The sequence below is a fragment of the Colius striatus genome, chromosome 5 (assembly GCF_028858725.1).
Source record: "Colius striatus isolate bColStr4 chromosome 5, bColStr4.1.hap1, whole genome shotgun sequence".
In the NCBI taxonomy this organism is placed as follows: Eukaryota; Metazoa; Chordata; class Aves; order Coliiformes; family Coliidae; genus Colius; species Colius striatus.
Window position 1 is genome coordinate 38,781,685 of NC_084763.1, and position 12,650 is coordinate 38,794,334.

The window sequence follows — 12,650 nt, forward strand, 5'->3', positions numbered from 1 at the left end:
CCAAGCTTAAGGCTCATAAGTCAATGGGTCCTGATGGAATGCATCCTAGAGTGCTGAGAGAGCTGGCTAATGTGATTGCCAAGCCTCTCTCTATCATTTTTGAACAATCATGGAGAACAGGTGAGGTGCCTGAGGACTGGAGAAAGGCCAATGTCACTCCAGTCTTCAGAAAGGGCAGGAAGGACGACTCAGGAAACTACAGGCCGGTCAGCCTCACCTTCATCCCTGGAAAGGTGATGGAACAACTCATCCTGAATGTTATCACTGAACATATGAAGGATAAGGTGGTTAACAGGGGGAGTCAACAAGGCTTCACCAAGGAGAAATCCTGTTTGACTAACCTGATAGCCTTCTATGAGTGCATAAATAGCTGGCTAGATGAGGGGAGAGCAGCAAATGTCATCTACCTTGACTTCAGCAAGGCTTTTGACACTGTCCCACAATATCCTCATCAGAAAGCTCAGGCAGTGTGGCTTGGATGAGTGGACAGTGAGGTGGACCGAGAGCTGGCTGAATGACAGAGCCCAGAGGGTGTTGATCAATGGAACAGAATCGAGTTGGAAGCCTGTGGGCAGTGGAGTTCCTCAGGGATCGATTCTGGGGCCAGTCTTGTTCAACATCTTCATCAATGACCTGGATGAAGGGACAGAGTGTATCCTCAGAAAGTTTGCTGATGACACCAAACTGGGAGGACTGGCTGAGTCCCCTGAAGGTTGTGCTGCCATTCAGCGGGACCTCGATTGGCTTGAGATTTGGGCAGAGAGGAATCTCATGAGGTTCAACAAGGACAAGTGCAGAGTCCTGCATCTGGGAAGGAACAACCCCACGCACCAGGACAGGCTGGGGATCGAACTGCTGAAGAGCAGCTCTGCAGAGAGAGACCTGGGAGTCCTGACTGATAATAAACTAAATATGAGTCAGCAATGTGCCCTCGTGGCCAAGAAGGCCAATGGCATCCTGGGATGCCTCAAGAAGAGTGTGGCCAGCAGGTCAAGGGAGGTTCTTCTCCCCCTCTGCTCTGCTCTGGTGAGGCCTCATGTGGAGTCCTGTGTGCAGTTCTGGGCTCCTCAGCTCAAGAGGGACAGGGAAGTGCTGGAGAGAGTCCAGTGCAGGGCCATCAAGATGATCAAGGCCATAGAACATCTTTCATACGAGGAAAGGCTGCGGGAACTGGGGCTGTTTAGTCTGGAGAAGAGGAGATTGAGGAGTGATCTTATTAACATTTATAAATATCTAAAGCGTGGATGTCAGGAGGTTGGGACATCCCTCTTTTCTATAGTAGCTAGTAAGAGGACAAGGGGTAATGGGATGAAGCTGGAACACAAAAAGTTCCACTTAAACATAAGAAAAAACTATTTCACCATGAGAGTGACAGAGCAGTGGAACAGGCTGCCCAAGGGGGTTCTGGAGTCTCCTTCCTTGGAGGTCTTCAGGACCCACCTGGACATGTTCCTATGCGACCTGATCCTGAACCTGATTGTGCAGGGGGGGTTGGACTAGATGATCTCTAAAGGTCCCTTCCAACCCCTACCATTCTATGATTCTATGAAAATGAAGTTCTTCCTTAGATTACCACCTTTAATGGTTTATACCTTTTTTTCTTAGCAAACAGGAATCTCAGCAGTTATAATTTTATATGTGTGATTGCAGAATTATGGGTACAGATAGTTAGGTTCTGAACAGAAAACTAAAGCTAGTGAAAGACTGTGACATGACTTAAGGGATTTATCATTTATGGAATTTTATGTGTTTACTTGTTTTGAGTTTGGGGTTCTTTTTTGTTTATAGGCTTCAATATTATTTGCATCTTCATCTGGAGAAAAGGAGTAGGACATGCCAGTCATGGATACTAAACATCTATTTTTTTTATAAAGATATGACCTAGAAAACCTAGGCCTGTTGGGCTAGATGCCTCAGGTTATATATCCTGAAGTATGTCTCTGATGGTAGATAAAGCCCTGGGTGAATACAGATCTGAATGTTATAAGTCAGATACATTACTGTTTTCTACAGAGAATTTGCTAAATTTTCATACAAGTAACACCTCATTTCAAAAGGTAAGATGTATGTTCTATCCAACATCATCACAATCAAGAGTCTCTTGGTAATATCTTACTATGGGGAAAAAAATCACCCTTGTGTATTTTTTACTGTTAAGCAGGTCAAAATTGCTATGTATAGCATATGTGTAAAAGTTGATTTACTCTTTTTGAGGTAAGGCATTCTGTTGATTTACTCTTTTTGAGAAAAGGCATTCTGTTGTTTAATTCTGAGAATGTGATTTACTGTGGATAGCAAAACACAGAGAAGTTGCAGGAATATCACCTAATAATACCAAGGGGTGACAATTTTTAACCTGCTGGCCTTCAAAATATCCTGGGCAAGAAGAATTGAGAGGTATGAATGGAACAGCCACCCTCTTTCAAATTAGAGAAACAAAATGGAATGTGGCATAATCCATTCCTCTTTCATTGGCAGCCAGAGCTTCAAAAGTCTTGTAGCACAGCTTAGCAGCCTAGCATTCGTTCTTGACTTAATGAGTAGAGAATTCACCAAGGTACACCCTGTGGTGAAAATTATCTTCATTCTGTAGCTGTCATGAGCACTTTCTCATGTCTTACATCTTCCTCAGGCCACACATGAAGCTGCTCATAGACAGCCAAGTGCTACAGCCATGACTCACGTGAGCAACCCCAATGAGATGGGCAGGAGCCTCTCATGTGTTGAGTGTGCCTCTGCCATTCCAGCTGTCTGCTGCTTGCTAATGCTTTTGTTTATCTTGGGCCCTTTATTCCCCAGGTACACTTTCACTGGCATTTATACTTTTGAGTCATTGATAAAAATATTGGCAAGAGGCTTTTGCATGACAGAATTCACCTTCCTTCGAGATCCATGGAACTGGCTGGATTTCAGTGTTATTGTTATGGCGTAAGTAGCACTCCTTTATATTTTTAAAGACAGCAATATACAATAGAACTTTAAAAAGAAACTATGTGTATTCCCTTTTTTTTTTTTTCACTCAAATTGTACGGAAAATGAGAAAATGCTGAAGTGTATTAGCATGGAGGTTTTTTCCTGAGTGATTTCAGAGGAAAAAGTTAGGAATTCTCAATTCTATTCTCTGAATTCACTACATTATTTTGGAGAAATTATTTATTCTCTCTGTGGACCCCAGAGAGAGCTGTTTGTAAAATATCTGTTATAATACTTGCTTATCTAACGTAATTTTGAGAAACTTCAGACCCCTGAATAGAAAGTGTTATGTGACTGGATACCCATGTATTTAAATCCCTATTTATACTTTAGATATCTGTAACACCACCAAAGCTGTTTTTGCATTTCCACTTCACAAACCTTGAAATTAATGACTATTTTACTACAATAGAGGATTAATTTAAAGGCCGCTGAAACTTGTTAGATGTCTTGGCAATAGAAACCCTGCTCCCAGTGTGATATTCCCCTATTGAGGTATACTTTTACCTAGGTTATTAGAGTTCACTCAGGACATCTGGGGTTTGGGTGCGTTGAAGGAGCTGATGGATTTGTGGCATCTAGACAGCTAAAAATACATAGGGGTAGAGGAGCAGTCAGCCAACACTCACAGTGGACACAGGGCCAGCCCAATCTCTGGCCAAAGGCAGATGTCTGACACTGTCAGTATCTCCAGCTGAGCTAGAGATCCAGATTTTCTTCAAAGAACAGAAAAAAGTATGGGAAGAGCACATATCATCAAGAATTGGAAGCTAGTAGAGATGCCCATTTCCAAATTGTAGAAATATTTAATATGATCTCTCTGTATTTTCTGCTTAATCATAACTATACTCTGTTCTGTTTATAGTTTAGTTCTCGCTGCCATCTTTAAACTTCACAATTCGCAGCACTAAGTGAAATGCAAGCCTTTTAGCACTGACATTTGAGCTGAAATGCTAGGCCTGTGATATTTGAATGGAACTAAAATTGGGAAAAACTATTGACCAAACTTAATTCAAACACCAGTAAGAGCCACTGAAGTTGATTGCACAATTCTAGTAGAGTGCAGAGATTGGGACCAATATTCAAGGAACTTGTGGACAATATTCTCAGCTATATAGTTTGCTTTTAGGTAATTTGGACTAGATGATCTTTTTGAGTCCCTTCCAACTTAAGACATTCTACAATCCTTAACAGTATTTATCAGAACAGCATGAAGATGTATAAAACCTATGTGGACGTCATTGGGAAGACTCCCATTTATTTCAGTAGGCTTTGAGTCAAAGCCAGCCCTAGGCCAGATCCTGGTATCTGTTACTGCATTCTTATGGATTTGGCTGAACTGACATCTGGCCATTGTGATAATCTTTAAAAAAAAAAAATCACAATGCAGATGGGGAGGAGTTTTGGAGGTCAGCACTCATTAGGTATTTTTCTCTTCCTCAAGCAGTGCTAAGTGCAGTTCTGCAACATTTAGAGGCAGGACAGAGCCTGCTCTTCTGTCCATCAGATTGGTGGCAAAAGCAGGGTGCAATAATTTATCTGCGAGTTAGGACATGAGTTTATTTGCAGGTCTCTGAATTCAGCACAACATGGAAAGTTTCTGTACATGTTTTTTGACATATTGGTCTTTGATGGTGAGGCAGAAAGGAGCAGGGAAAAGGCCAAAGGGAGCCACAATTTGAAGCCTTGGCAAGGCATCTGCTCTACCTCATCTTCTCAACTCGGGCAGAGGTTGGGACATCACCCACAGGTTTGCAGAACTGCTCTGGGAGCATCTCATTCACTGTCACTGAAATTCAAGTCTGAACAATCAATGTGGGACAGTTTGAGTAACTCTTAAACTCTGTCCATATCATCTCTGGGTGTTTGGGATTTAGGGAGCTGGAAAGACATGAAGGTTTGCACAAATTTATATATGGACAATTGCCCAGAGCTGAATTCTCTCCCAGTTAGCAGAGATCGGGATTTGGTTCTGGTTGTGGGCTTACACCTCTTTTTTCCTTTCTAATTCTAGACTTGAATAGCCACTCAGTGCTGAAGCCCAAGGATTCATGAACATTTTCTTAAGACTTACTTAACGAGATGCTTGGGTGTCTGTGCTTTCTTTCCTAGTTATATTTCAATTTTCTTTCAGAATGGTATTTTATCTCTTAGTTAGAAGAGTCCTAAAACAGGGACAGCCTGCAACTGTGAAAAATCAAGCTTCTCAGCGTCAAATTATAGCACCAGCATCCATTCCTCTTTTTTCTCAGTTTAATGAATATTATACTAACATTTTTAGAATAGAAAAAAAAGAAGGAATTCTGGAATAGAAAAGAAATAGAAAGCATTTCCTTGAGCCCATAGGCAGCAGTGAGAGAGTTAATAGTGACTGCAATATGATCTTCCTATGTATGATGAAACCTCCCTCCCAAGCATGCAAGCAGCAGATAATACAGAGCATTGGATAATGGACTGTATTCTGATATGTTTTATCCTTCATATAAATCTAATTTGCAAGTAATCTAAGTAAGATTGATCACACAGGTTACCCTGGTGTTGTCTTTGCTTGTAGCTAGTGTGATTGTAGAGGTATTTCTGCAGCTGGAAACAAAGATGAGGGTTCAAAATGTGAGAGCCTGATAATGGGGAATGAGATTTAGATGAACTGGGAGTTTTGAGCTAACAGAAAATCTAATTCTTTCACTGTTGGGTGTTGTAGTAGAAAGACAATCATTTGCTTTAGAGTTATTGCAAAATAATGTCTTACCTCCTCTTTTGGGCAGAAATAGCACAGATTGGGTCACAGAGAGTAGTTTTAAATAACACACTAGAGAGTAAGAGGTGCCAGAGATCTTCTGGACTTTATTTCCACCCTGTGCTAGTAGACACAGCCATGGCTTGTGGCCCTCTGTGGAGCCATGGACGGGTTATAAAACTGCCCCTGTTTAGATCAGTCTTTCCCAGACAAGTGATAGGGAGGCAGCTGTAACTCTGGGCTGGAAAGTGCCTTGCCAAAAGCTTAAAGAAAATAAGTAGTTCCCTGGCTAACAGGAGAATTTGGGATAGGAATTCTGGTTACTTCTTGCTCCCTGAGGAGCAGAGGAATTGGTCTTCTTCAATTTCATACAAGGAATGGCTGAAATGCATTTTAATTAATTATTGTGAAGAAGCAGCAGTTGTAGTTGATTCATATGCTTGTTCACATATCAATAAAGCATTTTTACAAATGTGTGGTCAGCAAAACCATATTCCCCTGCTATTTCTTCTCTCCAAGTTTTTTCCACCCTTGTATGCTGCAGAAGAATTTGAAACAGAAGCACTGGGTAACTCTGGGGAGGAAACAGGCAAATCTTTGTCTAGATTCCCCCATGTATAGGAGAAGCAATATTGCTCTTCCAGGTTATAATCTGGATTAGTAGATATGGATAGGGTGCTTTGTCCTCTCCAGAGGCCTTTGCATAAAGCCCACTTAAGCAGGCTTTGTAAAATAACCAGGTGAGCTTTTTCCTTGACATGTAAAAACAATTGTCTAAAAGTAGATTATGTAAACAAAATTGAATAGAGATTTAATCGTGAAATTAAAGGGTCCAAGAGCTCTTTTGTTCTGAAGATATGGTGGTGACTAAACTTTTAGTGTAATCAGACTTGGAAGAAACAATTTTCTAGAATAATGGTAAAACCATACTCTTTCTATAACTGACCCCACTTTGAGCATTCATCTCACATGTGTGGTCAGGAAGACCAAGATGACCAAAATAGACATGGCAGCGATGAGCTCAAGTTGGTATCTTAATTATAAATAGTTTTTAGTAGGATTGCAATTATAGTCACTCAAAATTCATCTTCCTGCAGCCAAAGCACATGATTTGATGTACAAAACAAAACCAAATTTTAAGCATCTCTCGAAACCAACATCTGCTTTTCCACAGCACAGTCTTAGAATAAATAACCCAGTAGAAACATTTGCACTAATATTTTATCATATTGTCCTATATGTAGTTTGCAGAAGCTATTATGTGAAAATTACTTGGGTATTTGAAGCTTTTTATTTTTTTAAAGAGCAGTAAGATAACTCTTAATGTTTTCTATAATGTAAAGATTTTTTTTTAAAATAATACAAAGGTAAAATCTGTATTTTACAGATTATCACAGTAACAAAGTTCACCCAGTAGTTTTGAAGAATTGGTGCCTATTAGCTAGTTGAATAGTTCAAGAAACATTTTAAATTATGTGTACTACGAAAAATATGGGACAAATAACATCAAAGAACAGGTTGATAAAAAGGGATGCACTTCTCATTTGGCTGCATTTTCTCCAACTATGTATGAATGCATTCTACATTCAGACAAGTCTCATTCTCTATTGTATAATTCCAAATAACTGTGACTTAATTCTACAGGTATGTAGGAGAATTTGTGAATGTAGGCAGTGTTTCACCTCTTCGGACTTTCAGGGTATTGAGAGCTTTAAAAACTATTTCAGTAATCCCAGGTAAGAAGCCCTGATCCTTACGTTTTGGCTCTCAGCTACAAGTGATTCTTTCTCTGTCTCTCTTTGTCCCTTTGACTGTTGTTTTTTTTTTTTTTGCTGGTGTTTTGTCATTGTCTGTGTGTGACTTTCCCTTGTTACAGATACATAACTGAATTTGTGGACCTGGGCAATGTCTCAGCCTTACGAACGTTCAGAGTACTGCGGGCGCTGAAAACAATCTCAGTCATTTCAGGTGAAAAACAGGTTAAACACTCCGGCTGCAGTTAAAGCCTACATGCCATTTCCAGTAGTAATACAGTAATTACAAATGACTTAGCCATAGATACTGATCAGGAAATGGAGGAATGTAGGGAATGTGACCTGTCAATAGAATACATTTTTCATATATTTTTCCAATACTGTTTTTGTGGGCAGAAGGAATTAGAGTGCCTCCAAAATTACAGACCTCACTAAGACAAGTGCTGCTTTAGGAGCGGAGGTATGTGGTGGCTCATGAATTGCATATATAAAGTACTCATTCATGAACCATATGAAAATGACAATGAAACTCTTTTAAAGTCTTTGGATATTGATTTTTAAAAATGGAAGGTTAATGACTTCAAAATGCATATTTGTGTTTAAGAGCACATTGATAGAAGAATCTAAATCTGTGCTATGAGCTGAGGTTTCAAGACTGCAGGCATAGATAGCCTTATTTGTCATGGTGTTTATCCATTTGTGTGTGATAGAAACACTGTTTAAGTTTCAGACCCTGAAGAGGTCAGAAAATGTTTCATCATTGTTTTCAGTAGATTCAGCATTTCATCAAATTATATTTTCTCACATTTTCATGCATATGATTTCCCCCCTGCCAAAAAAATTATCACTGCTTTACTACAGACCTGGTAGTGAAAGAAGCTGTTTTTTCATAGCTTTTAGTCTAATCTATCACTATTTCTTAAAATAATGAATAATATTTGCTATCAAGTAATTTATACAGAGATGAGTCCACTGAGGACCAACAGTATGACGATATTTTCTTGCCAAGCATTGTCTATGGACAGGTCTCATTCAGCCTCAGTGTTTAACATCTCCAACCTGCATGACAAGTTAGAGAAGATAGCAAAAAACCATGCATGGTAGATCCTCTCAGTGGTGTTCCTGAACAGATGTTGGCAATTACATATAAAAAATATTTAAAATATCAAGGGAGCTGCTCAGATTCCTACCCACAGCTCTTTAAGGTTAGAAAGGCTTTTCCACCTATTCTGTTATGCACAACTGTACTATAATATAAATCTAAAGAAATACTATGGTGAAAACTTATAGGGAAATGTATTGCAACTAATCACCAGCACGCACATGGATTATAAACCAGAAATGGTAATTATGTAATTGAGGTGTCAAGAAAAAATATATATGAGTCTAGGGATTACTCCTCCATTCCAGCATTAAAGTAATGAAAATCAGTGAAAATCCTGAAAGACCAAAGGGCTTTTCACTGAAAGCATGTATTAAAAAATAGGTTTTAAAGAGTATTTTGAGATGACCTTTCATTAGGTCTGGTATTCCTTGAAATCAGTTCCTGTCTTATTTTTTAATTTAAGTTTAAAAAAACTGATCTTTTGGTAGAGATTTTTTATACAGTTTTCTGTAACTGGATTTCCGTTGAGAAAGAATATTTTTTTTCCTTGGGAAACAAAAAGTTGAGCACCGTTTTAAAGACTATGTGGGTCAGCAGTCACCAATCAGAAAGAAAACCAGTGTTTCCTAGCTTCTTTTGCTAGCAATTTGAAGACTAACTTGGAGGGACAGCCATTTCCAGGGGACACCTTTCACTTTCCATCTTGTCTCAAGCTTGAGCCTCTTCAGAGCAGAGACTGTCAATTTTGCTGAGTTATATATATAGCAATTTTCCCATATCAGAGTAGGAGCTGAAACCTGTTTTACATAAAATGTAAATGTAGTGATACATTTTTTCTGTTTTTTTTAATGGGAAGAAAAGGAATACTGAGATGCAGAAAACCTTTATTTAAAAATACACCAAAGCCCTTCAGTGATATTAAACCCTGACTTGTTCCATTTATTGGTTAATAGGAAGAAACTTATTAGAGTAATAAACAACAACTCACAATCTCTTTTTGTTTTCTTTCTGACTGGTTAGTTTTTTGATAACTGCATTTTTATGTACTAGTAACTAAATTATTTGATGACATAACTACATTAATAGAATATCTGGCCTTAGATTTTATTGTCAAGATTTCCTGTGCCCTGCACATGTTTAAATTACAGGTGTGGGGAGATACAAATTGCCATGGAACATCTAGCTGCTCGTAAAAACAGCTAAGATTTTTTTTTAGTGTTAGCAAATAATTTCAGAGGAGTCAGTTAATTTTTCAGTTAGACATATATATTTTCAAAAGATATTGGGCATGATACTGTGATTTATTTGGAGATCAGTCTGAGTTTTTAATGATAACACAGACTTATACTGAGATGAAATATTTGTCCACAATAGGCTTGAAATTTAAAAGATGATGAATACATATCTTTATGAGATTTTTTGATTTAACTGCTAGAGAGAGGACAAGGTTGTTATTTTTGCCTCCTCTTTTACATCCTGGGTGATGAACACTGAGATGTGTTCTCCTTTGAATATATTTAAACCTTTCCTCAATAAAATTGATCACACTTTTCCATCAAGTACTTGTATTTGCACAAACATACTTGGACTCAGCTTGCTCAGTGAAATTGCTTACCGAAAGTAACAGGACAAGTTCTCCATGGTGTAAGGCTTCTGTCCAGCAAAGCACTTAGAGCCTGGTTTTCAAAGGCATTCTACTTCACTTGAAATCAATGAGTTTCACTATTGACTCCAGAGGGAGTCAGTAAAGCTAACAATTAGTGCTTTTAGAAGTCTCGCCTACTTTAATGCCTGGCCCTAAGTGCGCAAGCAGGCCCAGGGACGTTTGGGGGACATGGGCTCACACAACTCAAAAAGATCTAAACTCTCAGAGTCCATTCCCCTGGCCTAAGGCTGCATTTAATATAGTGATATTTATCTCCTGACTCATTCCAACAAACCTTCAAAGGTGAAGGTCTCACAATCTTCCTGAGAAGTATGTTTCAGCACCTCATTGCTTTTGCCATTAGATTTGACCTGAGAGGACAGGTTCAGACTCAGTGACACAAATATTAGCAACTACGAGACATCTGTGCACTTTACTCTCACTGTAGGTCTGGGGCTCAGTTTGTTTGCTATCATGCCATTATCTCCTGCTCCCCATGGCCGTGGATCACCTGCAGGTCCTCTCTTTGAATCCAAACCCTTATCCAGCCTCACTCTTTCTTAGTGCATTATCAACTCAATTTTTTTCCCTACAACCACTATGTAGGATGTCAGGTCAGATCCATACCCTCTTATGATAGCCTTTAACATGCTGAAACATCTCCATGGATCCCCTCAGTTTTCCCTTTTCTGCACTAAAGGCACTTACTTCTTTGTGTTTTCCAATTGCCCATGGTATTGAGAGAAAGCAAGCTTTGTACAGGAGCTGGATATCTGTTTATCTGGACTCATTAAAAAAATAAGTTTTTACTTTCTTCATATATACCTTACATTCAGGTGCTTAGAAAGGGGTGATATTTTCTCTATGAGAGCATCAAACCTTTAATAATTAGCATCTTGCACATTGCCATGGCAACTGGATTTCTTCATTTTCAATCTAGGTAGGAATTACCATGTTCAGCAGCAGAACAACCCACTCATTTGTCTCCCATTACCGGCTTATCCAGTTCGCAGTGTGGTCGATAGAAATCCTTCTCATGACAATAGAGGGTCTAAATTGATAGTTTATCTGCATGAAAATTACTAATGTTTTTGATAACTACTAATTGAGGTGATATAAAAGTCTGAGGTACATCCTTTTATGCCTCCCCATCAGAAGCCTGCAAAATACAGGCCATCATTATCATCATCACCAGGATTTAGTAAAGTGCCTGTATACAGAGAGGCTTCACTGCTCTTTCTGGAACAGACACCTATATCACAGACATCTCTCATAAAATGGGAAGATATTGGTAAAAGGTGACCTCATAGAAAAGTGGGCCAAGGCACTTTGGGGCCTGATCCAGCTCCTATTAAGCTAATATGAGTCTAAAGGCTATAAATAGTGCTGTGAATGTTATCCAGTACTTTGCTGATAGCTAGAACGGAGCTCAGAGCACAAGAATTAGGACTGTGTGGAGGAGACTGTACCTAGCTTGTTGCTCCAATCCCACTGAAGTCCTCCTGCGGACTGGTGATTAAATCAATTAATCAAGAAGTGACTATCCTAGAAATGAGAAATACATGGCATACTGCTGTTTTTCTTGAAAACTAGTCTCACAGTCACATTTCCATGCAAAGATGGTCTACGGGGATGCCGACAACCATTCAAGCTTGCCAGCATGCTTTTAAGCTCTTTACTTCCCCTTGTCACAGTAGCTAATGACAAAACATGTTCGTTAAGAATGAACTCTTCTCTCCCTACATGCACATGACTCGTGCAGACATTTACAAGACACATGTCTACCCTCAGGAGAAGGTGTAATCTAGGTGAGAACAATCACAGTGCAAGTCACATTCTTTTTTTTTGGTTTTAGCTTTTTCTCCCTGCTCATTTCCAGACCGTGCGTGAAAGTATCTGATGTTCTGTAGGTGATTGCCAACATCTGGTATGGATGTCAGACTGAATTATGCTAATACTTTCTCACATCTTGTAGAAGGAATGGATGGTGTTGTGAGATCTTGCCATTTCTCATTGTTTGCTGTTGCTTGCATTTTCTATGGTTTCTGATTTGCTTTTTAAAACCGATTATTTGTTTAACTTCTGAATGTGATAATTTCTACCTAAATTAACAGGAATGTTTGGGCCAAATCCTTCTTGTTTTCCACAGATATAAGGCAACCTGTACAACCCTCATCATTCCACTGATTCTGCATCTCATGGTGTTCTTCATGTCATGCGAGCAGGGTTTGGCCCAGAAGTATAGAAAGAATTCAGAGATTCAGGGAAAGCCTGTATCAATTATTCCATAGGGAGTAATCTATAGACACATTGCAATTAGCAGGGGTAGATGATACCTAGTTTTGGGTCAGATCCTCATTTCTTTCTGCATGCTGCCTGGTTTAAAGTTTGCCCTGCAAGAATTAAGTAAATGCCTTTAATGTCCCATAAATACCA

The 12,650-nt window shown here is 39.2% G+C and overlaps 1 protein-coding gene across 3 annotated transcripts in view; it reads left to right on the forward strand.

The window, feature by feature from the left end:
* Positions 1-12,650, forward strand: part of LOC104551552 (sodium channel protein type 5 subunit alpha) — a 175,584-nt gene that overhangs the window by 11,428 nt on the left and 151,506 nt on the right. For all 3 annotated transcript variants that reach the window (XM_061996676.1, XM_061996677.1, XM_061996678.1), the window contains exons 4-5: positions 2,800-2,928; positions 7,587-7,678. In XM_061996676.1, the coding sequence (XP_061852660.1) occupies positions 2,800-2,928; positions 7,587-7,678 (221 nt within the window). The remainder of the gene's footprint in view (positions 1-2,799; positions 2,929-7,586; positions 7,679-12,650) is intronic.